The sequence below is a fragment of the Mesocricetus auratus genome, unplaced genomic scaffold, assembly GCF_017639785.1.
Source record: "Mesocricetus auratus isolate SY011 unplaced genomic scaffold, BCM_Maur_2.0 Super-Scaffold_100007, whole genome shotgun sequence".
In the NCBI taxonomy this organism is placed as follows: domain Eukaryota; kingdom Metazoa; phylum Chordata; class Mammalia; order Rodentia; family Cricetidae; genus Mesocricetus; species Mesocricetus auratus.
Window position 1 is genome coordinate 75,472,296 of NW_024429191.1, and position 23,568 is coordinate 75,495,863.

A 23,568-nucleotide genomic window follows, 5' to 3' on the forward strand; every position below is an offset into this window, starting at 1 on the left:
AAAAGGGGCTCAGGTCTTGTCTTTGGGTCTATACCAGTCTGGGGGTGGTGAGTTTTGGGTCGCCCTCCCCCTAAGCCCCAGACCCGGTTTCGGGGACTTTAATCCTCCGTCGTACGGTTGCGAGCGCTATTGTGTTTGTGTGCACGCCCAGAAGTCAGGCGTGATTCTGTTTGCTAGGGCCTCCTAGGTAGCCGCGATCTCTTAACTCGCGTTAAATCTTTAGGCACGCCTTGAGGCTGGAGGTGGAGTTAGGTCTTTGAGAAATCGGATGGTGGGGCTTGGATGCCACTGTGGTACCTCGACGTACCCCAAAGGTGTCTAGAAACCTTACGAGTAATGACTTCAAAGGGAAGCTCCCGGAGGGCAGGAATATCTACTCTGGCGGCCAACCTAAGCTAGTTTAGCCAACAAATATTTGTGCTGGGCGTGGTGGCGCACGCCTTTACTCTAGCATTCGGGTGGCAGAGGCAGAATGAGGAGTTCAAGGTCATCCTTGACTACTACGGTACAGTGAGTTCGAGGCCAGCCAGAGCTACAGGCTCTTGAGCTAACAAAAACGTTATTTATAGAGCAAGTAAGTTTCCATGTGACATTGTCTACCCTCCAGAGTGGCCTCCAGAGACAATGACTATGAGCTGCCATCCAAAAAGACATTCCCCTCCCTTCCAAGAACAAGCATGGGCGAATGGTTCACATCGCCCAGTTCCTTTTAGAGCCCCTGATTTTTATCTCTCCCCAGATTTCCCTAGGGTTGCAGAACACACTCAGAGAAGGGGGGGTAGTGGGTGATTGGAGACCCCCAAGTGTGACACCGAGGACCTGCAGAGGAGAGGGCTCGGGAACTATTCACCTAGAGTCATAAAAGGGAAAAGAAAAGACGGAAAATCTGCACGGAGCGCACGAGCGAAAAGCTCCCTACCAAGCCAGGCTTTGTTCCCTGAACCTAAGACTTTACCCGGCGGCGGGCGGGCCGGGAGCGAGCGAGCGGAGGCGCGCGGCCATGGCTGCCGCGGCCGGGCAGGGGGGCCGGGGGGGCGGCGCGTGAGCGGGCGGCGCGGGGCGGGCGGGCGCCCGCGATGTGCCACTCGGCGCCTCCCCCCGCCGGGCCCGGGTTGCACGGCGGCCGGGCGGCCCTGGTAGCCGGCGAACGGCGCGGAAGAGGAGCGCGGCGCGCGAGTCTCATTGTTGGGGGGGGGGCCCGTCGGGGCATGAGGGCGAGAGCACGGCGGGGGGGGCGGCCAGACAGAGCGAGCGAGGAGGAGGAGGAGGACGCCGAGGAGGAGGAAGGAGGAGGCAAAGAAAAGAAGCGGCGGCGGCGGCGGAGGAGGGGGCGAGGAGGCGCGCGGCCCCCGCTCCCTCCCTCCCCCCCTGACCCCCGACCCCCGCCGGCCGGCCCCCAGCCCCAGCCCCGGAGGGAGCTCATGGGAGTATGAAGGAGATGGTAGGAGGCTGCTGCGTATGTTCGGACGAGAGGGGCTGGGCCGAAAACCCGCTGGTCTACTGCGATGGGCACGCGTGCAGCGTGGCCGTCCACCAAGGTAAGGCGGGGGGCGGCCGGCCGGGGGGGGGGCTGCGGGACCCCGGGGGCGGCGCGCACACCGGGTGCCCTCGGCCGCGCCCTCCGGAGCCCTCCTGGGGCGCGTGCCCCTCCCCCACCCACCTGAAGCGAAGGGCGGCGTGGGCTCCCCCCGCAGCCTGGTCCTCCAGGACCGGGTCAGGCATTGTTTTCCTGCCTATTGTTCCAGTCCCGCGCCCCCCACCCCAAGTTGAAGGAGTTTTGGGGAGAGTCCAGGGAGCAAGAGTGAACTCCCTGAGCCCCGCACCGCCGGTGTCGGGGCTGTCCCGGGAATGTTTACCTGTGAGGTATCCCCCCTCCCGCCCGGTTTATTTTGGTTCCCGCTACGGGAGGAAGAGGTCAAGAGGGGGTCATCCCTCCTTGTTTCCGGATACTGGGAGGAGCGGAATTAGGAAGGGAGGAGAAGGGTCCCACGGGAGAAGGGACTCCAGAAATTCTCCGGGGAAGAGCTGAGGCTGGGAGAGCGGTGGTACAGGGGGACGGAATGGAGGAGAGGGAGGTTTGGAGTTTCCCCCAGCAGCACATGGTTCGGGAGTTAACTCCTTAAGGAATCTTGCCGAGGGCGCAGGCTGGCATCTCCGCCAGTCTGTCGCAGCCAACCGCCCCCCCCCCTTCCTGAGACAATCCTTAATGCTGTGTCTGCGGGCTCTTCCCGCCAGTCACCTCTGGTTACCTGCACCGCACCTGCTCAGCTTTGACTTCTGACCTGGACCTGTGATAGAGGCAGAAAAAGAGGTTCCTGGACCCCAGACTTCCTTGCCTCATCCCTTACTGGCCCTTTAAGAAGTGCTCCCCCCTCCCATAACAACAAAACGTGTTACAATCATGACTATTTCTTGTTCTGATGCCTGAGGGACTGGTCAGGGCAGAGGACGGGAAACAGGTTCAGGGAAGATGGGGATGGGTAGGGGGATGAGGATGGCGGGTGGTTGCAAGTTTAAGGTCAAGGACTGTCAGACTTTTGCCCCTGTTTAGAACGCTTGGTTGTGTGATGGGAGGCTGGCTCTATGCCGTTAGACATTTCTTGGGGTCCTGTTTCAGAGTGACCCGGGGTCTGGGGATCAGCCCCACCTACTGGGCTGGTTTTAGTCGGCTGAGTCTCTCCCCACCCCCAGCTACTCTGGGAAACAGTGGCTGAGGACTTTTGCTCAGTGACTCTCCATCCCCCCACCCTTAGCTTGCTATGGCATCGTCCAGGTGCCAACGGGACCCTGGTTCTGCAGGAAATGTGAATCTCAGGAGCGAGCAGCCAGGGTGGTGAGTTCTATTCTCTCTCCTTTTTCTCTTCCCCCCATACCTGAGCATCTCCTGCAGGTTGAGCTAGGGTACCCTGAGGCTGGGGCAGGGCTGAACTTTGCCACTCAGGATATCCTGTTTCCTGACCCCACCACCAGCCCCATCTCCCTCTGCTCATCACTCAGTCTGCCCCACCCCTGCCGGCGTGGGGGCTTTGACTTTTGTGTGTGTGTGTGTGTGTGTGTGTGTGTGTGTGTGTGTGTGTAACTTTTTATTATGAAAGGTTGTCAAGGTGACATAAGTAGAGGGATTACAATAATGGCCCTCAGGTCCTCACCCTTAGTCTTCAGCAGTTATGAGCTCATGGCCAAGAAGACTCTTTCCTGTACACCCTCACCCATCCCCATGCCCAGAGCTTGTGTCATCTTGGGTCCTTTTGTATGTGAGTTCAGGGAGGGCCCCGGTCAGCAGAGTGCCCCAACCCATGTGCTCCTTGCATTGGCAGAGATGTGAGCTGTGCCCACACAAAGATGGGGCGTTGAAGAGGACTGACAATGGAGGTGAGGGGACCCTGGACACCTGCCGAGGTCAGCCAGGCCCCCTGAGCAGGTGTGGGGTGGAGGCTGGCTATCCCTGCTTTGGTTGCTACAGGAAGGTTGTGGAAGCAGGGGGCAGTCTACAGCTTCATGTTGGGAGGGCTGGGGTCTAGTGCTTGCCACTCTGCTGAGGCTAATCCCCACACTGCCCCAGGCTGGGCCCACGTGGTGTGTGCCCTCTACATCCCGGAGGTGCAGTTTGCCAACGTGCTCACCATGGAGCCCATTGTGCTGCAGTATGTGCCTCATGATCGCTTCAACAAGGTCAGTGGCCCCTTGCTGGTCCCCTTCCTGGCCTGCTGTCCTGGGGGGTGCCACCATTATGCTCTCTAGGTCTCTTGGGGGAACTCAGGAGATGGGTGGATACTTACCTTCTGTGCACAGACAGGTGTATGTATGACTGTGTTCTGTAGCTGGCACAACAGTGAGCTTCCTCAAAGTAGCGCAGCCAGAGAGCAGCCTTTAGTTAGTAGTGCGCTTTCTTGAGTTTCTGCTATGTGCCCATGCTCGAGGCACAGGCACCCAGTGCTTGCCACTAGTCAAGACAGATGTGTCAGCAGGCATTGAGGTAAAGGACACTCAGTGAGGCTTGCTTGGGTATCAGGTGGTTAAAGGAGATGTTTAGGCTGAGACCTGGGCCAGGGAAAGAACTGACGTCCATGAGAAAAGACAGCATATGCAGAGGTCCGGGAAGTGGAGCGACTGGCGAATCGGGGAGCTAGGCTAACATAGATGCCAGTTTCTCCAACCTCGCCAGGGATCGCGCTGTCTACATGAGGATGTGCATTGAAAATTGGATACTCAGGCTAAACAGGTGGCTTGGTGGGTTAGGAGCACTTGCTGCTCTTGCGCAGAACCCAGGTTCAGCTCCTGGACTCACATGCCAGTGCGCAACCATATTTACTCCCAGTTCCAGAGAATCAATCCAGTGCACCCTTCTGGCCTCCAAGGGCACCAGGCACACAATGTGGTTCACATACATACATGTAGCCAAACACTCATTCGTATAAAAGAAAATAAACTTTTAAATTGAATATTCAGATGGCCTTGTGACTAGTGCTTGTTGGCTTGCATTGTACAGGTTAGAGACCAACATCTATTCCTGCAGAAACTTCTGTTGGATAGCACTGGTGTGGGCGTGGGGGACAGGATGGAATTGAGGGGAAGCCATAGAATCCCTCGGCAGGCAAGGTGGGGGTTCCCTGGAGGAGGGGTCAATTGTGCTGTGCCCCGCAGACCTGTTACATCTGTGAGGAACAGGGTCGGGAGAGCAAAGCCGCCTCAGGAGCCTGCATGACCTGTAACCGCCACGGTTGTCGACAGGCTTTTCATGTCACCTGGTGAGATTCCCCGCCTGCTCCAGGGCTTGTGGTGGCTGTTGAGTGGGACTGTCTCGTGAGAGATGGTGGCGATGCCATGCTTGGAACTTGGGTTCAGGAGAAGGAGGTGGGGCAGCTGTGGTTTGTGGCTACACCCTGCTGACCTGCCTCTTCCCAGTGCCCAGATGGCAGGCCTGCTGTGTGAGGAGGAGGTGCTGGAGGTGGGCAACGTCAAGTACTGCGGCTACTGCAAGTACCACTTCAGCAAGATGGTGAGTGCTGCGCGCTCGCTCGCTCGCTCGCGGGCACGCGCCTGTGGGACATGCCTGTGCCTGGTGCTGGAAGGTTGAAGAGACCCCATGCCCTCGTCCTCGCTCTTCAGGAGCTCTCCCCGTGACAGGGAATGATGAGTTGCAGCCTGTGTGATGCAAATCAGAACTAAACCAAGTAGTCCAGACAACCCCCCCTGTCAATCTGGGAATCTTTAAGTTAGATACAACCAGAAGGACAAGTAGGATAACAGGTCTTACTGGATCAGTGTCTTTGTCACATTCATGAAGGCTGTTGACCTTGTATGGTTCTCCCATAGCCCCAAATGTGCTGCGTGTGCCCCATTTCACAGGTATGCAAATTAAGTCCCCAATATTATATAGCTTGTCTCATAGCTGGTGGGTGGGGTTCAAAGACAACAGTTTCATCAGAAAGCCCCTCAGGAACCAGCCATGCCTGGGGTAGATAGAGCCCTAAGGTGAGGAGGAACCCGTGCTGGTGCAGGAGGGAAGAGAGGGAAGGATGCTTGATGGGGCCAGGCAGGTAGCGATCATGAGGCAGGGGAATGAGGCAGGTTCTTCTGACTGAACACACTTGGAGATTCCCCAGGCAGGGATATATCTGCAGAGGTAGGCTGCGGCCAGGACTCTGTGCCCCAGGCCACAGCTTGGAGAGCTCCTAAGCCAGAGAGTAACATGATCAGATTTGTGTTAGAGGCAGATTACCCTGGCAGCAACCAAGAGACGGCTGCAAGGGCGGGGCGGGTGCAGAGGGACAGGCCTGGGATCACTGTAGGGGGACTTGCCCGAACATGAGAGCGGTCGGAAAGCAGAAGGTGGATGTGAAATGAGATCCAGGCTGTAGCTAATCACTGGGTGGGGAGAGGTGGGCACCTGGGGGTGTTAGAGGGAGGCAGCTGGCCTCTGGGGGGGCACACTCCTTGGTTCACCCCAGAGCATCTTGTTTTGTGCCGGCTGCACTGGTGTAATGATTAATAGTTCCCCTTTCCTTTTCAGAAGTGCCCTGGTTTGCTCATAAATTACATGGTTGCCGTGCTTTTAGAGTTTGATAGCCACTTAGGGCGAGGTCAGAAGCTTTGCTGCATTTGCAGGTGGCACTAGGTAGAGACGATCAGGTTTGGTGTTGGTCCCCAGGCAGGGTGGCAAGGGCAGATGGAGGTTACTAGGCTGAGGCTGCCTCTGTGGGTATCCAGAATACACTGATCCAGATGTTGAAAGAGACTTACTTGGGAGAAAAGATCTGGAGCTTGATGAAGTAGGAGCAGAGCCCAAAGCTGGCGAGGCCTGAAATTAATCCTAGGCTTTGGCAGCTGGGGAGTAGTTGGCGATCTTAGGGAGCAGCTGCAAGCCTGGGATGGGTAAAGCCATCAGGCCAGGCACAAGGAGGGCAACCCTGGGGAGAGGAGATAGTTTGGTGTTCATTGTCAGCAACCCCAGTTCAGGACAGCAGGTCTTCTGCATGGACCTATACTGCTGGACAGAGAGGAAGAGCAGGATCAAGGGAGGAGGGTATGATGGCTAGAGAGAAATGGAGTTCCCAAGGAGCAAGGGCTCCCTGACTCCCCTCTGTATCCCCTTTTTCTAAGGGAAGGAGGTGGAAATGGGCTGTGCGGTTCAGTCTGCCTGAGACTGCTGGGAGAGCACTCTGGAGTGTAGGAGTGGCAAGAGGCTCAGGCCCAGGTCCAGGTCCACCCCCCAACCTCACTGTACCTTGTTGGGGGCTCGGGCTGGTCCATGCCTCATTTGAGCCTCTGTGCATCGTTAAGACAATGATGCACGCCTTTACTCCCAGCATTCAGGAGACAGAGGCAGGCGGATCTCTGAGTTCAAGGCCATCGTGGTCTATAGAGCTGAGTTCCAGGACAGCCAGAACTACACAGAGAAACCGTGTCTCATTAAACAAAGCAAACAAACAAAGACAACTGGGGAGGAGGCTGTAGGATTTCTAGGTTGACCAGACTGTCACAGAAGACCTGCAGGGCAGAGGGACTGGCCCTGTGATCATGTGACCATCAGGAACCTTCCTTGAGCTAATGAAAAAGGTTTGGCAGTTCCCTCTCCATCTCTACTCCAGAAGACATCCCGTCACTCCAGCGGGGGAGGAGGAGGAGCAGGAGGCGGTGGCAGCGGTGGAGGTGGCAGCGGTGGTACCAGCGGTGGTGTAGGTGGCACAGGGGGAGGCGGCGGCAGCAGTAACAGCTTCCTTACTGGCAGAAGAAGTCGGTCGGCCTCACCATCCACCCAGCAGGAGAAGCACCCTACCCACCACGAGAAGGGCCAGAAGAAGGTGAAGGCCTGCCCTGTCTCACGTAGCTCTTTTAGAGACTCCCACCGGGTGCCCAGGCCTTCCTCTGAGGCCGCTGAGGGAGCTAAGGAAGTACACTTGAGGTTCAGAGGTTGGCACCTGACTTCTGTGTCTATGTAGTCTGTGTTTTCCTCATGGCATGAAAGTGTCCCCAGCTCCCGGTTTCGTGACCCTAGATGTTTGCACACATCTCTAGCCTATCCCCTTGTGCCCCATGCCAAGAAGTGCCTGCTTTTGTTCAGTGTACCAGGGGGACACCCTTGTCAGTGCCTGCTCGTGTGTGCGGCGCTCTGTCACTGGCACGATAGTGGGACAGGCTATTTTTAGCAGGAGGGAGGATGGGGGAGGGGCTCTTGGCTCTCAGGATCTTGCCTGAACCACTCCTGTCCAGCTGGAGTCTGTAGAGGGAGAGAACTCACTGAGCCCCACTCTGAAGAGGGGCTCAGTTCCGCACACCCACATGTCTCGGTTAACCTCCTTCAAACCACCTGCCCAGAAGTGTGTGTTTACCTTTTCCTCCAGAGTCGAAAGGACAAAGAACGCCTTAAACAGAAGCACAAGAAGCGGCCTGAGTCCCCCCCCAGCATCCTCACCCCGCCTGTGGTCCCCACTGCTGATAAGGTACCACTGGTCATTCTTGGGGCGCCGGGGTGGTGCTAGTCTGGGGGTGAGTGCACGTGTAGAGTGAAGGGTCAAGGTGAGCGGGAGCCTGCTTGGGCATCCTCTCTGCTTGGACATCCTCTCACAGCTTGTGGCTAATGTCGCTTCTGCCCAGCAAGTCCTGACACATCTTAAGGGTGAGGTGGGGGTGCCTTCCTGCCTACTAGCTGCCGGATGGGCACCTTTGTCCAAACAGAGGCTCAGCATTGGAATCTTGTCTTTGGAGAGCAGATGTATAGCCCTCAGGCTTGTTTTACATCTTTTGGGGCCCAGCCCTGTGGGATGGGATGGGAACTCCTACCACTGGGAGGACATCTAGATCCCACTTGATGCAGGGTGGGAGTTGGGGGTGGGAGCAGGCTTCTGGCAATACCCTGAAATCCCTAGTCACCCCACCCTTTTCAGCAGGATGGGTAGCATCCAAATAAGCAACAGGCAGGCCCTAACCCTACGCCTGTGTGAGTCTCCCAGGGGCCTGGAGAAAGCACTCCCTCTTGTCCCATTACTGCTAGTCACCTCTGATCCCTCACAAGGTTGGCAGGGCACTGGGCATCTTAGCAGGAGACTCGGGTATCAGGTTTCCAGGGTGATGTTGCTGTGGCAACTGTCCCAGTAACTCCCCTCCTGCTTTGCTTCCCTGGGCTCACCTGGGAAAGCTGGTCCGACCTTTTCCAGGAGCCTTCAGGCAGTTAGAAAGACCTGTGGGGTCCCCTACCAACCCTTGGACATGCTGTAGAGTTTTGCCTATCCCCCCCACAACCCATCCCAACATTTAAGCCCCCTTCCCCCAGCTCTTGTCTTCCATGGCTTTCCCAACCACATCTGGCTTCCTTCAGAACTCCAGCTGCTGGAAAGAACAAAGGAAGACAGAGACGAGGGCTCCGCCCAGGGAGGGGTAGCAGCCCAGGGTGGCTCTCACTTCCCCTCATTTGTTCCTTGAGTGCAGTTTGAATACCTGGTATCCACCCTAAGAAAATCACCCTCCCAGGTACATGAGGCCCAACTACAGAGGCCAGCCTGCCTTTGGAACCTGGGAGAGAAGGGGCACACAGGGAGGGTTTAATTTATTCCTCAAAATAACCCAATGTGGTAGGTGCCTCTCACTTCCACTTCCTCAGTGAAGCTGAGCCAACAGAGAAGTTACATCATTTGTCTGAAAGCACACAGCTAGTGGTACAGCGTTGAACCAAAGTAGTCTGGCTTTATGGGCTGTGTTCTTAGCCAGCACCCAGAACTGTCTTTGCTAGGTACTAGTAACAGCCACCACAATCAGACTCCTTAGTTACTGAACCCTGCTCTCTGTTTGGCATGGAGGTGCCCTGGACTCCCATCCTAAGGATGGTGCAGCAGAACCAGGTCCAGAGGCTAAACAACGTAGATAGCATGGCAAGGAGAACAGAATCTTCTAGACTCACAGTTGCTCCTCCAGTACTTCCCAACACCCTGCTCTCCTAGGTTATTCTGCCTCAGACATAGGACAGTGTACTTCACTTCAGGGCAACATAGCACCTTCCCACAGGCAGGCATGCTTTGCAGTGGCCTGAGAGTGAAGGAATGGTCATTCACCTAGGTGTGTAGGGAGGCTTCCTAGAGTAGGGACTTCTAGCTGGGTTTTGGAGGAGCGAAGGCAGGCTGCCCTGTGGAGGGTTGGTGTGCAGGCCTGGGTATCCAGCAAGAGCTTGTAGTGGTCAGAGACGGGCCAAAGTCAGGTGGCTGTGAGTGGTAACAACTGGAGGAGCCAAGACCAGCGCCTGCCTTTAGGTCAGAGGTAATTACTAATGAACTTTAGATGAACGGTCAGTGCGGAGTGTGCACTGAGCTCTCTCTTGGGTCCTGGGTCTAAGATAGAAAGAGACCTTGGGTTCAGGACATTCCCTAGAATTCCTCAGCTATCCCCTGTCTGCCTGTTCTATCGCCTCCTACAGACTGCCCGCCTGGAAAGCCTTCCTGGGAGACTCCCAGTGGAGCCTAGGTCCTGTGCCTTCGCCCTCACTCATAAGGCAGGCTGAGCTGAAGTGGGCAGCTGGTGATGAACCCCTCTTGTCTCCCTTAGGTCTCCTCAGCTACGGCTTCCTCCCACCATGAGGCCAGCACTCAGGAGACCTCTGAGAGCAGCAGGGACTCAAAGGGGAAGAAGTCTTCCAGCCATAACCTGAGTCATAAGGGGAAGAAACTGAGCACTGGGAAAGGTGTGAGCAGTTTTACCTCCACCTCCTCCTCTTCCTCCTCCTCCTCCTCCTCTTCCTCCTCTGGGGGGTCTTTTCAGCCTGCAGGTGAGTATGGGTGTCCTGGAGGAAGCTGGGAGTGGGAGCCTCTTGACCTGTGCTGTTGTGACAAGGGACTTGCCTGATGTTTACATCTCTCATTTGTTTTTACAAACTGATGTGGGGTGACAAGGCAGGGAACCCCCCCCAGTGGCTCATTTCCCAGCTGGGCTCCCTACCCTCCCTTCTTTTGTTTTCAAGATTTATTTATTTATGTATATGGATGTTTTGTCTGCACACCAGGAGAGGGCATTGGATCCTTATAGGTGGCCGTGTCAGCTCCTATCATAGATAGTTGTGTTGGATATCATTATATGATGGTTGTGGGCTGTCATGTGAGAGCTGGGGCTTGAACTCAAGTCCTCTGGAAGAGTAGTTAGTGCTCTTAACTGTTGAGCCATCTCTCTAGGGCCCACCTTTCCCTCTTAAGCCAGAACTCCTCTTTTCCTTACAGGGCCAACCCCTATAGCTCCACAGTAATGTCCCCTACTTTTGTGTCAAAAAGGACCGTTAGTTCCCGGCAGAGGCCTATAATCCCAGCTTTTGGGAGCTGCAGGATTGCCTGAATTTGAGGCCACCTGTGCTAAAGAGGAAGTACCTGTCCCCAGTCAGTGCTAATGTAGCAGTAATTTGCTTAAAGGTGGAAGTGCTTCCCTCCTGTTTTGTTTCCAGCAGGGCCTAGGACACACGAAGGCTTCATTTCCTACCTGGTGTTCTCCTGGGAAAGAGGGAGGTGGTCCGGCAGTAATTCCCCTCCTTTGTTGCAGGCTCCTCCTTGCAAAGCTCTCCTGACTTCGCAGCATTCCCCAAGCTGGAGCAGCCTGAGGAGGACAAGTATTCCAAGCCCACAGCCCCCACGCCGCCAGCCCCTCCCTCGCCCACGGTCCCTGAGCCTCCGAAGGCTGACCTCTTGGAGCAGAAGGTGGTCTTCTCTGGCTTTGGGCCCATCATGCGCTTCTCTGCCTCCACCTCCGGCTCCAGCCGGGCCCGCGCCCCCTCGCCTGGGGACTATAAGTCACCCCATGTTTCAGGGGCTGGGGCCTCAGCAGGTACCCATAAGCGGATGCCTGCACTGAGTGCCACCCTCGGACCTGCTGAGGAGGCCCCTGAGACAGGCCTGAAGGAGAAGAAGCACAAAGCCAGTAAGAGGAGCCGACATGGGCCAGGCCGTCCTAAGGGCAACCGAGGCAAAGAGGGTGCCACAGGCCCGGCTGCCTCCCTTCCTGGGGCTCAGCTGGCTGGTTTTACTGCCACTGCTGCCTCACCCTTCTCTGGAGGTTCCCTGGTCAGCTCTGGCCTTGGGGGTCTGGCCTCCCGGACTTTTGGGCCTTCGGGAAGCTTGCCCAGCCTGAGCCTGGAATCCCCTCTGCTGGGGGCAGGTTAGTAACCCCTGTAGTTAAAGACCATCTCAATATCTAGCCAGTCCTGTGAGAGGGCATAAATGTAAGAGTTAGAGAAACGGAACTAGGGAAAAACAGCTCCAACAGGCAGAATGGAGGCCGCATTATCTCTAAGACAGTCCCTTTGATGCCTTCTGCATGAAGAGGTTGGGGTAGACACCAGCAGGATTTCCAGTGTTTCCGTAGAGTTAATAAAAGCTAAGAATTTCCCAGACTAAGGCAGGGTAGTAGACTGAGTGGCCACAGTCCCAGGCATGCTATGCTCCCTGAAGATGGGCTGCCTTCGTTGTCTGAAGAGGAGTCTGGGTAGGTGACCTTAGTGTTTCCTCTGTATCTTTGTACCTTCAGGCATCTACACCAGTAATAAAGACCCCATCTCCCATGGGGGAGGGATGCTGCGGGCTGTCTGTAGCACTCCCCTCTCTTCCAGCCTGCTGGGGCCCCCGGGGACCTCAGCCTTGCCCCGCCTCAGCCGCTCCCCGTTCACCAGCACCCTCCCATCCTCTTCTGCTTCCATCTCCACCACTCAGGTGAGGCCCTGTTCCTAGCTCCTTTCCCGGGCAGGTGGGAATGGCCGTCTCTTCTCCTTGTGTGCCTTGTTTCCTACCACATGGTCAGCTGTGGCAGATCGAAAGCACACATGAGCCTTAGTCTGCCCCTCCCAACAGGTGTTTTCTCTGGCTGGCTCTACCTTCAGTCTCCCTTCTTCCCACATCTTCGGAACCCCCATGGGCACTGTTAACCCCCTCCTCACCCAAGCCGAGAATAGCCACACAGGTATGCTGGCCCCTACTCCCTTTCCCTTGTCTTCAGAAATCATGAGAGTCCCGTCCCTCTGGCCATTGCCTACTCTGCCTAAACAAACATACTTCACACACTACCAACCAGGGCATCATACAGGACAAGCTGTGCAGGGCCAGGCCTGGTAGTGAGCTCCCTCCCACGGAAGAGAAGCGCCTGCTCAGAGCAGCAGGAAGAGTGATAAGGCCAGCTCAGACAATCCAGGGCCAGCCCAGTGCACTTACACTCCCCTGGCCCCCACCCGTGCAGTTGTAGTGTGTATGGGGGGGTGTCCCAGAGGACCTGCCAGCGGGGCTTTCTGCTCTCCGGGTATTTAGGAGTTAAGGGGGTGGGAGGCAAGCTCTCCTATCTTCTCCCTGGAGTCTGCTCAGCTTCTAAGAGCTGAAGAGAGACACCCGGCCTGTCAACCTGGGGGTGGGACTTAGCTGTAGGCTGCCAGGGCAGGTAAGCATGTCAAAGAAACCAAATCTTTAGTTTCAGGACCCATCAGAACCCAGGTGGGTAAGATTGGTGTGTTTTCTATAATCTAGAGAGTGTCTGTCTGTCTGTCTTGTGGCCAGCAGTTTTCCATCCGAGTTTATGAATATAAAAAGTCAAAAAGTCAATCATGATGATACAGCGATGAAGGGCTTGCTTTGTGCTCGAAGAGCCCTCCAGCTAAGCATGTCGCTTTTATGACCTTATTTTAACCCTGGGAAGAAACGCTGTCAGAGGCTGGTTACCATCTCAAGGTTGCACAGCCAGTGTTTGGGTCAGTTAATCCAGGTTTGTCTTGACCTCAAGATTTTGTGACTGGAAGATGTAGGAGCAGGCAGCAGGAGCCCTCTGGACACAGGAAAGAGCTTTCTTGAGATGGGGGTGCCACACTCAGCTCCTTGCCAGCATGAGCTACCAGGCTAGGATTGAGGGTACAGAAGAAGGGGGCCTGTGTTGAGGTTCTAGGAGCAGTGCCCACATTCCAGGGAAGGCCCTGGGGCAGATGCCCCTCCTCCCTCCTGATTCTTGCCATCCCTTCTCCTTCCAAGAGCCAGACTTAGAAGACTGCAGCTTCCGGTGTCATGGGACCTCCCCCCAGGAGAGTCTCTCTTCCATGTGAGGGAGGGTGCACCTTGGAGAAGGGAAGTGGGTGGGGACTGGGTTGGGGGCCTCCTGGTTGGTGGGTGGGGGTGGGTGCTAGCTGAGCCTGAGCCATCTCCCCTCTGGACACAGGTCTCCCATCAGTAGCCTCCCTGCACTTTTCGACCAGACAACACCGGCACCTTGTGGGGGTGGCCAGTTAGACGCCACAGCCCCGGGAACAACTAATATGGAGCAGTTGCTGGAGAAGCAGGGCGATGGAGAGGCTGGTGTCAACAGTAAGCAGGGGTGCACGGGCATGGCCTTTTTACTGGCCTTGCCAGTGGCCCTAGAACTCATCTTTAACCTTGCCTAAGTGGTGTCCTGGGCATTCTTGATGCTCTCTCTACTTTGTTCCTCATGGCCTCCTGGCACAGATCTTAACCAAACCTAAGGTCAGGAGCATCAGGGCCTTCCCGAAGTGTCCTCAGACCGCTGTACCCCAGATCCACCCTGCTGGCAGTGGGTCACCTTTTCCCTCCCACTGTCCCTCACCATGTCCCTCCCGCTGGCCCTGCCTCCTTGCTGCATGATGCACTAACCTCAGGCTCCTCCTCCTCCTCCTCTCTGAAGTTGTGGAGATGCTGAAGGCCCTGCATGCACTGCAGAAGGAAAACCAGCGGCTGCAGGAGCAGATCCTGAGCCTGACAGCCAAGAAGGAGCGACTCCAGATCCTCAATGTGCAGCTCTCCGTGCCCTTCCCTGCTCTGCCTGCTGCCATGCCTGCCACTAATGGCCCTGTCCCAGGGCCCTATGGGCTGCTTCCTCAAGGTGAGAGATCCAGCCCAGGCTGGGGAGAGGAACTCCTGCCTGGTAGCTTGAACTAGCCCATTGCATCTCTCTTATCCCCTCCTTTAGCAGGCAGCAATGACTCCTTGAGCACCAGCAAGAGCCCTCCAGGGAAGAACAGCCTTGGGCTGGACAATTCCCTGTCCACGTCTTCCGAGGTGGGCACTGCAGAGGGGGACAGGGAGGAGGAAGTGGAGAGGGGACTTTCAGTCTAGTCATTACCCAGCGGCTGTTGGAAGCTGGCCACTGAAGGGATTGGTTCTTTTTCATTATTTTAAATAAGCAGTGTGTATGGGGTGCCCCCTTAACACAGGACACTGATTAAGCAGTCAGTGAATAAAGTAGACGCAGGCCTCCTGAAGATGGGCTGAGCCCAAGAAAACAACAAATTGCGAAGGAGAAATAGAAAGATGAGCTCTATTAAGGGCTAAGGGACCATGAAGGACGGCCGTCTTGGGGAAGGAGTGTTAGAAGCATTTGTGAAGGGTTTATTACAGTGTCTCATACAAACTAATCCCTGTGTAATTGGTGGCGGTTGGAATAGCAGTTGCTATTGTTGTGTTGTGGTTATTATTGGAATCAAACAAACCGGGTGCTTGCTGCTTCTCTGCCACTTACTGACTGACTTAGGACAGTTATAATCATAAAAATAACACTGGTTGCAAGCTTGCCCGGTAACTTAAAAGCATGAATTTCTTTAGTCTTCACAGTGACCTTGTGGAATGGATATTACTATCACCTATAGTACATGAATACATAAGCCAAGGCAGAGAGGTTGAACCCAGGGCTACCCAAGGCACTGAGTGTGGGTGTGAGATTTGAACCTGAGCAGCCTCTCGCTCCAGTGAGAGTAACAAAGTGGAAATAACAGGGTAGTGCAGGTCAAGTACTAACCCCTGGACCCGGTCCCTTGAAAAATCAGTGCCATTACTATTGTTTGTTACTAAGCCAGATTAACAAAGGGTGCTGAGCCTCATCACTGGGCTCTGCTGTTGGGCCGGGTGGCCTGGAGGTTTAGGGGGCTTTGCACCAGGAGAATGTTGGTGGGTTCTGGGCTGGGGGCCAGAAAGGTCATGCTGGCCCCCTTCCCTCTGACGTGTTCCCTCCCCCTCCCTCCCCAGGACCCACACTCAGGCTGCCCGAGCCGTAGCAGCTCATCGCTGTCCTTCCACAGCACGCCCCCACCGCTGCCCTTGCTCCAGCAGAGCCCTGCTACTCTGCCCTTGGCCCTGCCTGGGGCCCCTGCCACGCTCCCACCCCAGCCACAGAATGGGCTGGGCAGGGCACCCGGAGCAGCGGGGCTGGGGGCCTTGCCCATGGCTGAGGGGCTGTTAGGTGGGCTGGCAGGCAGCGGGAGCCTGCCTCTCAATGGGCTTCTGGGGGGGTTGAATGGGGCCGCTGCTCCCAACCCTGCAGGCTTGAGCCAGGCTGGCGGGGCCCCCACGCTTCAGCTGCCAGGTTGTCTCAACAGGTGAGGGCGAGCTCAACCCTAGGGAAGGGTATGGGAGGCTGGGTGTGGGAGGGCTCCACCCAACACCCTTGTCCCCCCCAAAGGAAGAGAATGCCCTCTGGCCCTATGGGATTTGTAGTTCTGGCAGTCTGTTGACTTCAGGGATTCCTGGGAGCTTTAGTCCTGGGTGTGTCTGGACAGAAGGAGTTTAGAGGACAAGATCTTAACCATATGTCCCTACTGTCAGTCTTCTTCGTTGTCCATCTGTCTGGGCCTGAGGGAGTGTGGGAGCTCATGAGTGTCGAGTCCACTTACCTGCACCTCCTCCTCTGTGTCGCCCTACCTCAGCCTGACAGAGCAGCAGAGGCACCTCCTTCAGCAGCAAGAGCAGCAGCTGCAGCAGCTCCAGCAGCTCCTGGCCTCTCCACAGCTGACCCCAGTGAGTGCCCTCTCCTTTGCCACCCCCACCAGCTCTGCCCAGAGAGCCTACCTCCAGGAACACAGCCATCCAGGAAGGGGCTCCAGGCTGGTGGCATTGAACCTGTGGGGCTTGTGGGCAGTTGGGAGACAAGGCTGTTTTCAGGGCCTCCTGGGCACCCAGCAGAGGTTGCTGTGAGGCCCTGGGTCACATTGCAGTGAGAGTCTGGAGAGTGGCAGGTCCAGTAACTGAGCCTTGCAGTCCCCGCCCCAGAGTCTTCAGGGGGAATTCCAGAGTCTCAGGTGACATTCTCTTAACCGAAATCTTGGAGCTGTCTTACATGTTGTGCTCTTTCTTTAGAGAGAAGTGGTTTCACCTTTTAGAAATGAGGGAATGAACCTGGAGTGTGGCTTAGGTGCGCAGCGTGTATTACGTTAGGTCCTTGTCTGTGTCCCCCAGCAAGGCAATCAGTTGCCAGGTGTGGTATGTGGTATGACAGTAGTCTAAGCATTTTGGCCAAAGAGTAACCATGAGTTCAAGGTGGGTCTAGGCAACATAATAAATCTGAGTCTGCCCAGGACTTTAGAGTAGAGAAAAACCCCAAATGGTAAAAAGTCTGTTATGATGGCTCCACAGGTGAAGGGTCTTCTGTCCAGCCTGAGAGTCCCACCCCTAGAACCTGCATGGCACCCTAACTAGCACACAAAGTAAACATAATTTACAAACTGTTGAACAAGAGAAGCAATTTAACTGATTACTGTATGGGAACAGAAATAAGAACAAAGTTTCTTTGAGAAATCATTATTTTTTTGTTTTCAGACAGCTAGTTTTTTTGTTTGTTTTGCTTTTTTTTTTTTTTTCTTTCTTTCAAGACAGGGTTTCTCTGTGTAATAGCTCTGGCTGTCCTGTAACTTGCTTTGTAGACCAGGCTGGCCTTGAACTCACCTGCCTCTGCCTCCTGAGTGCTGGGATTAAAGGCATGTGCCTCTATGCCTGGCTTTATTTTCATTTTTGAGACACTGAAAGTAAATGCCTTTTAAAGTTACAGAAAAAATAGTTGGGTATGGTGTTTTATGGTTGTAATTTCAGCACCTTGGGTGGTAGAAGAGGCAGGAGAATTGGGAGTTCAAGGTCCTTATCAGCTCCATATCAAGTTTGAGGCCAGCCTGGACTGAATGGACCCCCTCCCTCAAAAACAAAGCAATTTTTTGCCCCTCTCCTCCCCTTTCCATTTTATTTTTAAGTCCATGCCTGTGTACCACATGTGTGCAGTGCCCACAGAGGCCAGAAGAGGGCATTAGGTCCTCTGGAACTAGATTATTTATATATTGTTGAAAGCTACCTTGTAGCTGCTGGGACTTAAATCCAGGTAGGTCTCTTGGAAGAGTAGCTATTGAGGCTGCCCCTTGTTGGCCTGGCACTCAATATGCAGACTAGACTGGCCTTGAACTCACATAGATCCTCCTGCCCCTGCCCATTGCCTCCAGAGTGCCACCTTTTTGTTTTGTGTTTTGTGTTTGTTTGTTTTTCATGGGCACTGGTGTTTTGCTTGCATGTATGTCTGTGTGAGGGTGTTGGATCTCCTGGAACTGGAGTTACAGATTGTTGTGAGCTGTCATGTGGGTGCCATCTCCACCACCAGTTTTTGGAAAGAAAAAAAGAAGGGAAGTGCTTGGAGATTGTTGTCCTGATTTAGTGCTTTCCACTTGGAGTGGCATTGTGGTTGTCTTGGGGATTGAGGACCTGACACAGTGGGCAGGGCTAGAGATGTTTATGATCTGCACTTACCCAGGTACTCAGTTGGCAGATGCTGACCTAGCCACGAATTATCTTTTCCTGTTCAAACAGGGAGATGGAGGCCTAGAGTGTGAAAGTAGAGACAGAATCCTGGTGTTTCTGTTGTGGGCCTTATGGTTCCAGTATTAGGGTCCCTGGTCTGGCAGGGCAGGCAGCCTTGGGGAGAGACAGCAGGGCCCACTGCCAATGCTCAGTCTGTTGTCTTTGCAGGAACACCAGACTGTGGTCTACCAGATGATCCAGCAGATTCAGCAGAAACGGGAGTTGCAGCGGCTGCAGATGGCTGGGGGCTCCCAGCTGCCCATGGCCAGTCTGCTGGCTGGAAGCTCCACCCCGCTGCTGTCCGCGGGCACCCCTGGCCTGCTGCCCACAGCATCAGCTCCACCCCTGCTGCCTGCTGGAGCCCTGGTGGCCCCTTCACTCGGCAGCAATACAAGTCTCATGGCTGCAGCAGCTGCGGCTGCAGCAGTAGCAGCAGCAGGCGGACCTCCAGTCCTCACTGCCCAGACCAACCCCTTTCTCAGCCTGCCCGGGGCAGATGCCAGTGGGAGTGGCCCTAAAGGAGGGGTAAGTAAGGGCCCTGAGCCTTCCTGTATCCCTTGTAAGGGACAAGCAGAGGAGGATGGTTACAGTGACATCATCAGATACATCCATAGCGGGAGGCAGCAACCCCTAGGTCAACCAGATAGCCTGCTGCAGACAGCAAGACCTCAGCTCCCATTGGGGTTCCCTTCTTCAGAGACAACAAAGACCATCCTGAGCAGGTACTAGTAATAAAAGGGCCACTAAGAAAAAATAGCCTTCCGTCTTGGTGAGATGGCTCACTGTGTAAAAGGTGCTTGTCACCAAGTCCAGCAATCTGAATTTGATCTCAGGGACTCATGTAGTGGAGGGAGAGAACTGATTCCAGAAATCTCTTCTCTGCTGTCCACACATTCACGTGCACACACACTTGTGTGCACACACACATGCATACACACTGAATGTGGTTTCTTTTTAATTCCCTTTTAAAAGGAAAACAACTTTCCAATGAGAGGAGCAATTAGAAAAGGCCATTTCTTTTCTGTGTACAGCAGTTAGAAAAAGATGATCTTCTGGGTGGGCCAACAACAGAAGGAAAAGCCTGCTTTCTTTGGAGGACGACCCTGAGCCCAAGAAGCCAGTTTTGGGTACAAGCTAGGCACTTCCTCACTGTACACACTGCAGGCTAGGCAGAGGCCTGCCTACTTCATACTCTACTCCCCAGCAGCCATTCCCATTCTAACTGGGTGTTAGGGCCAGATGCCTCCAGCACTCAAAGCCTCCCTTCTTGTCTTTCCAGACCGCTGACAAAGGAGCCTCAGCCAGCCAGGAAAAAGGCTAATCTGCCCCTCTCCCTCCTGACCCCTACATGGCTTGAGGGGCTTTTCCTGGAATGGGTACTTGGGCCCAGACTCTGCAGAGCCAGGCCCAGAGCCTGTGCTGATGTCCAGGGAGTGTGTGCCTGGAGTTCCAGGTGCTGTGGAGAGGGACTGGAGGGGAGCCCTTCCACTTGGCCAATTCCCTCACTGCACTGGCTGCTTCAGGAGAGAGGATCAGGGGAAGACAGGCTCCAAGCCTGCCCAAGGGCCCACATCCTCTGCAGATGCCTAGGGGCCCCCAAAGAGCAAAGTAGGTCGTGGCATAGGAAGTGGAGAGTTGGTTGACCTACCACATAAACCAGTCAGCACTTGAATGGGGAAGGTGAAGGGTGGTCCCGGGCCTATCCCTGTGTGGAAATTCCTTATGGAAAAAGGGCTGGTCCCAGGTGACTTCAGTTTCTTCCCAGCAGAAGGGATCCCTTTGACTGTTTCTCATCATCCCTCCCCGCTAAGGGTCACAAGCTGAGCTTGGAAAAGCCTACAGATGTGGGGGGCTGAGGAAGGGCAGGATAGCACCTCTTGGGGCCTCATGATGGGGCTGGGCAGGGGGGAGTCCCTCGTTGTCCTTGGTGTCCTGCCCCTTTTTGCACTATTGGCTTGAGGAGTGCCGAGGGTGGGGAGAGGGAGCTGCCTGACTCCACAGAGCATGAGAGAGTGTGTGTGCGCGAGTGAGTGTTTTGTGTGTGTGTGTGTGTGTGTGTGTGTGTGTGTGTGTGTGTGTGTGTGTGTTGAATGGTCAGTCTGTTTAACCTGTCTGTCTGTCACCTCTTTCTCTGGATCTGGGGCAGCCAAGGGCAAGAACAGGCTCAGTGGCCAGTACCAGAGCAGGAGTTCCTAGCTCTTGCAGCCACTATCCCCCAACCAACTCTGGTCCTTTTCCAGGGCATGAATGGTTAACTTAAAAGAAACCACAGTACTCCAGTATTGGAGCATTCCTGGGGGCTGGGGGCTCTGAATCAGGGTACTATCCTACCTTCCCTCCTTTGGACCCCACTCCATCTCAGGGCCCCCTCAGGGCCTCCTCCCCCAAGTAGTTTGATCTTTCCTGGCACAAGAGACTAGGGGAGGGGTAAATGCCGCTTCTTAGCAAAAGTCTCCCTCTCAGAGGAAGCTAGCCTGCCTCTTGAGCCCCACTTTCACCAGCTAGTAGAGCCATTTGAGCTAACAACTGTCCCTTTCACCCACCAGCTATTTTCCAGGGTGTACTAGTGGGTGGCAGAGTCAGTCTGCCCGAGGCCATTGTGAAAAAGATGTTGAGTGGGACATGGGAGCGCCGTGGAGGCCTATGTCCCTTTGGTTGCACTGGCTGGGACTGAGGGTCAGTCCCGGTTCCCCCAATGTTCACGCCTGTGGGTCTCTTTTGCATGTGTGCATTTTGGTGTGTTTCTGTTTGGGTTTTGTTATTGGGGTTTTTGTTGTTGTTTTTTTTTTTAAATAAAAAAGATGTGTATATTTTTGGCAATGACAGAAACGTAGTGCAGATATATTTTTGCCTGTGCTGCTCAACTGTTGTTTTTTTCTGATATGAAAAATACTATTAATATTCCCATTGATAAGACTTTGTAAGATATTAGGGTGGGTTGGGAACCTTCAGAGGCAAATTATTTGGCACTAGGAAGGATTTTTTTGGGGACAGTTGGGATGACATCAAAAATACTTTTCTAACTGCTTAATATCAGAAAGACATCATTTTCATCTTTTCAGCTCTTTAACTCCTTGTTTTAAAGCCAGTGATTATCCAGATTCTTAGACGACTTGCTCATCCAGGCCCACCCTGTTGCCCCAGCCACCATTCAGAGCCAAGTAGCCTCTGCTGTGATATCTGAAAAGTCAACACATGTGGAACAGGAGTTCTGGGTGCCCTGGACCAGCTGCTCCCTGGCCCCAGTCACTCTGATCTCTGGAAGTCTGGTCTCAACTTTCCAGAGCTCTTTTTCCTACTTTGGGCCAGGATGCGCTGGCAGGTAGTCAGGTTAGATTTGCTGAGAGCTCTTGGGCCTTGCATGAATTGGTGCTGCTCTTTTTTAGTTTTGTTTGTTCGTTTTTTGTTTTTGTTTGTTTGTTCTGAAAACAAGGTTTCTCTGTGTAGCCTTGGCTGTCCTGGGACTCTCTGTAGACCAGGCTAGCCTGGAACTCAGAGATCCGCCTGCCTCTGCCTCCTGAGAGCTGGGATTAAAGGCGTGCACTGCCACCACTACTTGGTGGTGTTGCTCCTTATAGTGAGACATGAGGGAAGCTGTGACACTTCTTGGTATGCAGCTTCACAGGGGAAATTATGGAGATCCTCAAAAGGGAACAGAATACTGCAGAATGCCAGGATGGCCTCACATCTTCAGCCTTGGTCCTTTTTTTTCCCCCCCTGAGACAAGGCCTACTCTATTATATAGCTCTGGCTATCCTGGAACTTGCTATGTAGACCAGGCTGGCCTCAAAATCACAGAGCTCTGCCTGCCTCTGCCTCCTGTGTGCTGGGATTAAAGGTATATGCCACCATGTCTGGCTTTGGTCCATTTTTTGATAAATATCTTTCATGGGGTGAGGGGAAAGATGCAGATTTGGAGCCATCTCTGTCTGGGGGAGGGGAAGGATGTGGTTTGCAGAGCGGAAGTGGAGTCTGAGAACGCATGAGTGGATTTTAATGTCACCACCCTCAGTGAGAAGAGATGAGTGAGTAATGCATGCTGAGTCTGTGCCTACCAAGGAGAAGGGGGGCTTACAGCTAGTGGATATCGGTGCTAGAAGGGACTCAGCTGTATTTACGGGTCATTGGAGCTGGCTTTACAGGTCACTGCTCTGAGCCTAGGAGGGACAGGTACTCAGCGACAGCAGTCATGAGCCACAGTACCTAGCCTGGTCATTCCTGTTCCATTGCCCAGTCTTTTGGCTGCAGCTGTTTGACTGGCTGTCCCTGTGTGTGTGGCGTGTGTGTCATGGTGTGGTTGTGAGTGTAGGGTTGTGCCCATGATGGGAAGGTATCTATGTAGCACTGACTGTCTTAGCTCTGAGCTGACGAATCCTCTCCATAGACAATGACACTTTAAGGGTTGCCTTTAAAAAAATAAATTGTATCTCCCCATTCCTTATCCCTCATCCCAGCTTGTGGGTTCCCCCCCAGGCTCCTGGGTCTACTGCTGCCCCTAGGTACCCTGATCTTGAGGCTGGTGACCTTTCCTATGTTGAAAGCCCAGGGAGTGCCCACCCTAGACTCCTAGAAGGGCCTAGACAAATGAGGGGAGCCCAAAGGCTAACAGTTGCATTTCCCTTTCCCAAACCGGCAATGCTGACAGGTTTTCAAAGACACAGGCTCCCCCTGCTACTTCTTTTAAAAGTGCAGTGGGCCAAAGGGAGTAGCAGGCAGCTGGTTCCTGGGGAGAGGTGTCCAGAAGGATGGAGGTAACTTCACCAGGATCTTGGAGGAAGGTGGGGTCAGGGAGCCCTCTGATCCCTCTGATCCCTCCTGGATTGTAGGTGTGTTTAAGTTTCCACCAGACCACCTTGCCCTGACCTATTGAAGAGTTGGGCACTGAGGGTGCCCCCATTCTTCTGTGTTCACTTTCTCAGCCCCCCTTGGCACTGAAGACTAAACTCTGGCTCCCTTCCTTCCATCCCAGCCTGTTTCCATGTAGCAGACCCTTCCTAGGTGAGCAAGGAAGGGAAGCCACAGATTGCAAACCCAGGAGCTCAGTTTTCATTCTTTCTGAAACCTCTATATCCTCAGTCCAAGCGGCAGTGTTCCCTTGCGACCTCCAAGCCTGGAATTGTGCATAGCCTGGGTCATGTATCTTTGTATAACGGATGTTATTTGTACGAAGGGCAGTTCGTAAACAGCACTTGTTCTTTTAATAAAAGAATGTTTTACTAAAAAATCAAAGAGACCTTGCTTTGTTTGGCTTCTGTGAAGGGCGGGAGCTGGGCTAACACCTGTGGGCGCTAGTGGGTGAAGGACAGGGCATGTCTGGTCAGTGACCCTGTTTTCAAGTACTTGGAGGAATCGTTCAAACCGGAATGCACAGAATATGTGTAGGTGAAGATACAGATACCCGAGCCCTGCTGGGTGATACATCCCCACACTGCGTGTGTGTTCAAACACTGCCTTCGACTCGGCAGGGCCAGGGCGGCACCTGCCGGCTCTAGGGCTGCTCGGCCGGCTC

At 54.4% G+C, this 23,568-nt stretch overlaps 1 protein-coding gene and 1 long non-coding RNA gene across 5 annotated transcripts; one reads left to right on the forward strand and one right to left on the reverse strand.

Annotated features, from left to right (window-relative positions):
• Window positions 1-1,365: 1,365 nt before the first annotated feature.
• Window positions 1,366-23,288, forward strand: Mllt6 (MLLT6, PHD finger containing). Of its 4 annotated transcripts, none has more exons than XM_040749608.1 (20): window positions 1,367-1,538; window positions 2,754-2,833; window positions 3,318-3,372; window positions 3,563-3,672; window positions 4,645-4,748; window positions 4,906-4,999; window positions 7,092-7,304; window positions 7,845-7,943; window positions 10,036-10,255; window positions 11,014-11,625; window positions 11,995-12,176; window positions 12,315-12,423; window positions 13,473-13,539; window positions 13,657-13,802; window positions 14,137-14,334; window positions 14,422-14,510; window positions 15,474-15,823; window positions 16,151-16,241; window positions 18,228-18,584; window positions 19,339-23,288. In XM_040749608.1, exons 1-20 carry the CDS (start codon window positions 1,430-1,432, stop codon window positions 19,378-19,380), a joined length of 3,327 nt encoding a protein of 1,108 aa, XP_040605542.1. In that variant the 5' UTR covers window positions 1,367-1,429; the 3' UTR covers window positions 19,381-23,288. The 4 variants fall into 4 exon arrangements, with proteins under 4 accessions (XP_040605545.1, XP_040605542.1, XP_040605543.1 ...); XM_040749609.1 differs by having other exon boundaries at window positions 14,425-14,510; XM_040749610.1 differs by having other exon boundaries at window positions 10,036-10,171.
• LOC121141485 lies at window positions 4,416-7,093 on the reverse strand. The gene is made up of 2 exons (XR_005878423.1): window positions 6,244-7,093; window positions 4,416-5,145 (listed from the first exon to the last, which is right to left on the reverse strand). It is a non-coding gene; the product is annotated as an uncharacterized LOC121141485 (long non-coding RNA).
• Window positions 23,289-23,568: the final 280 nt, after the last annotated feature.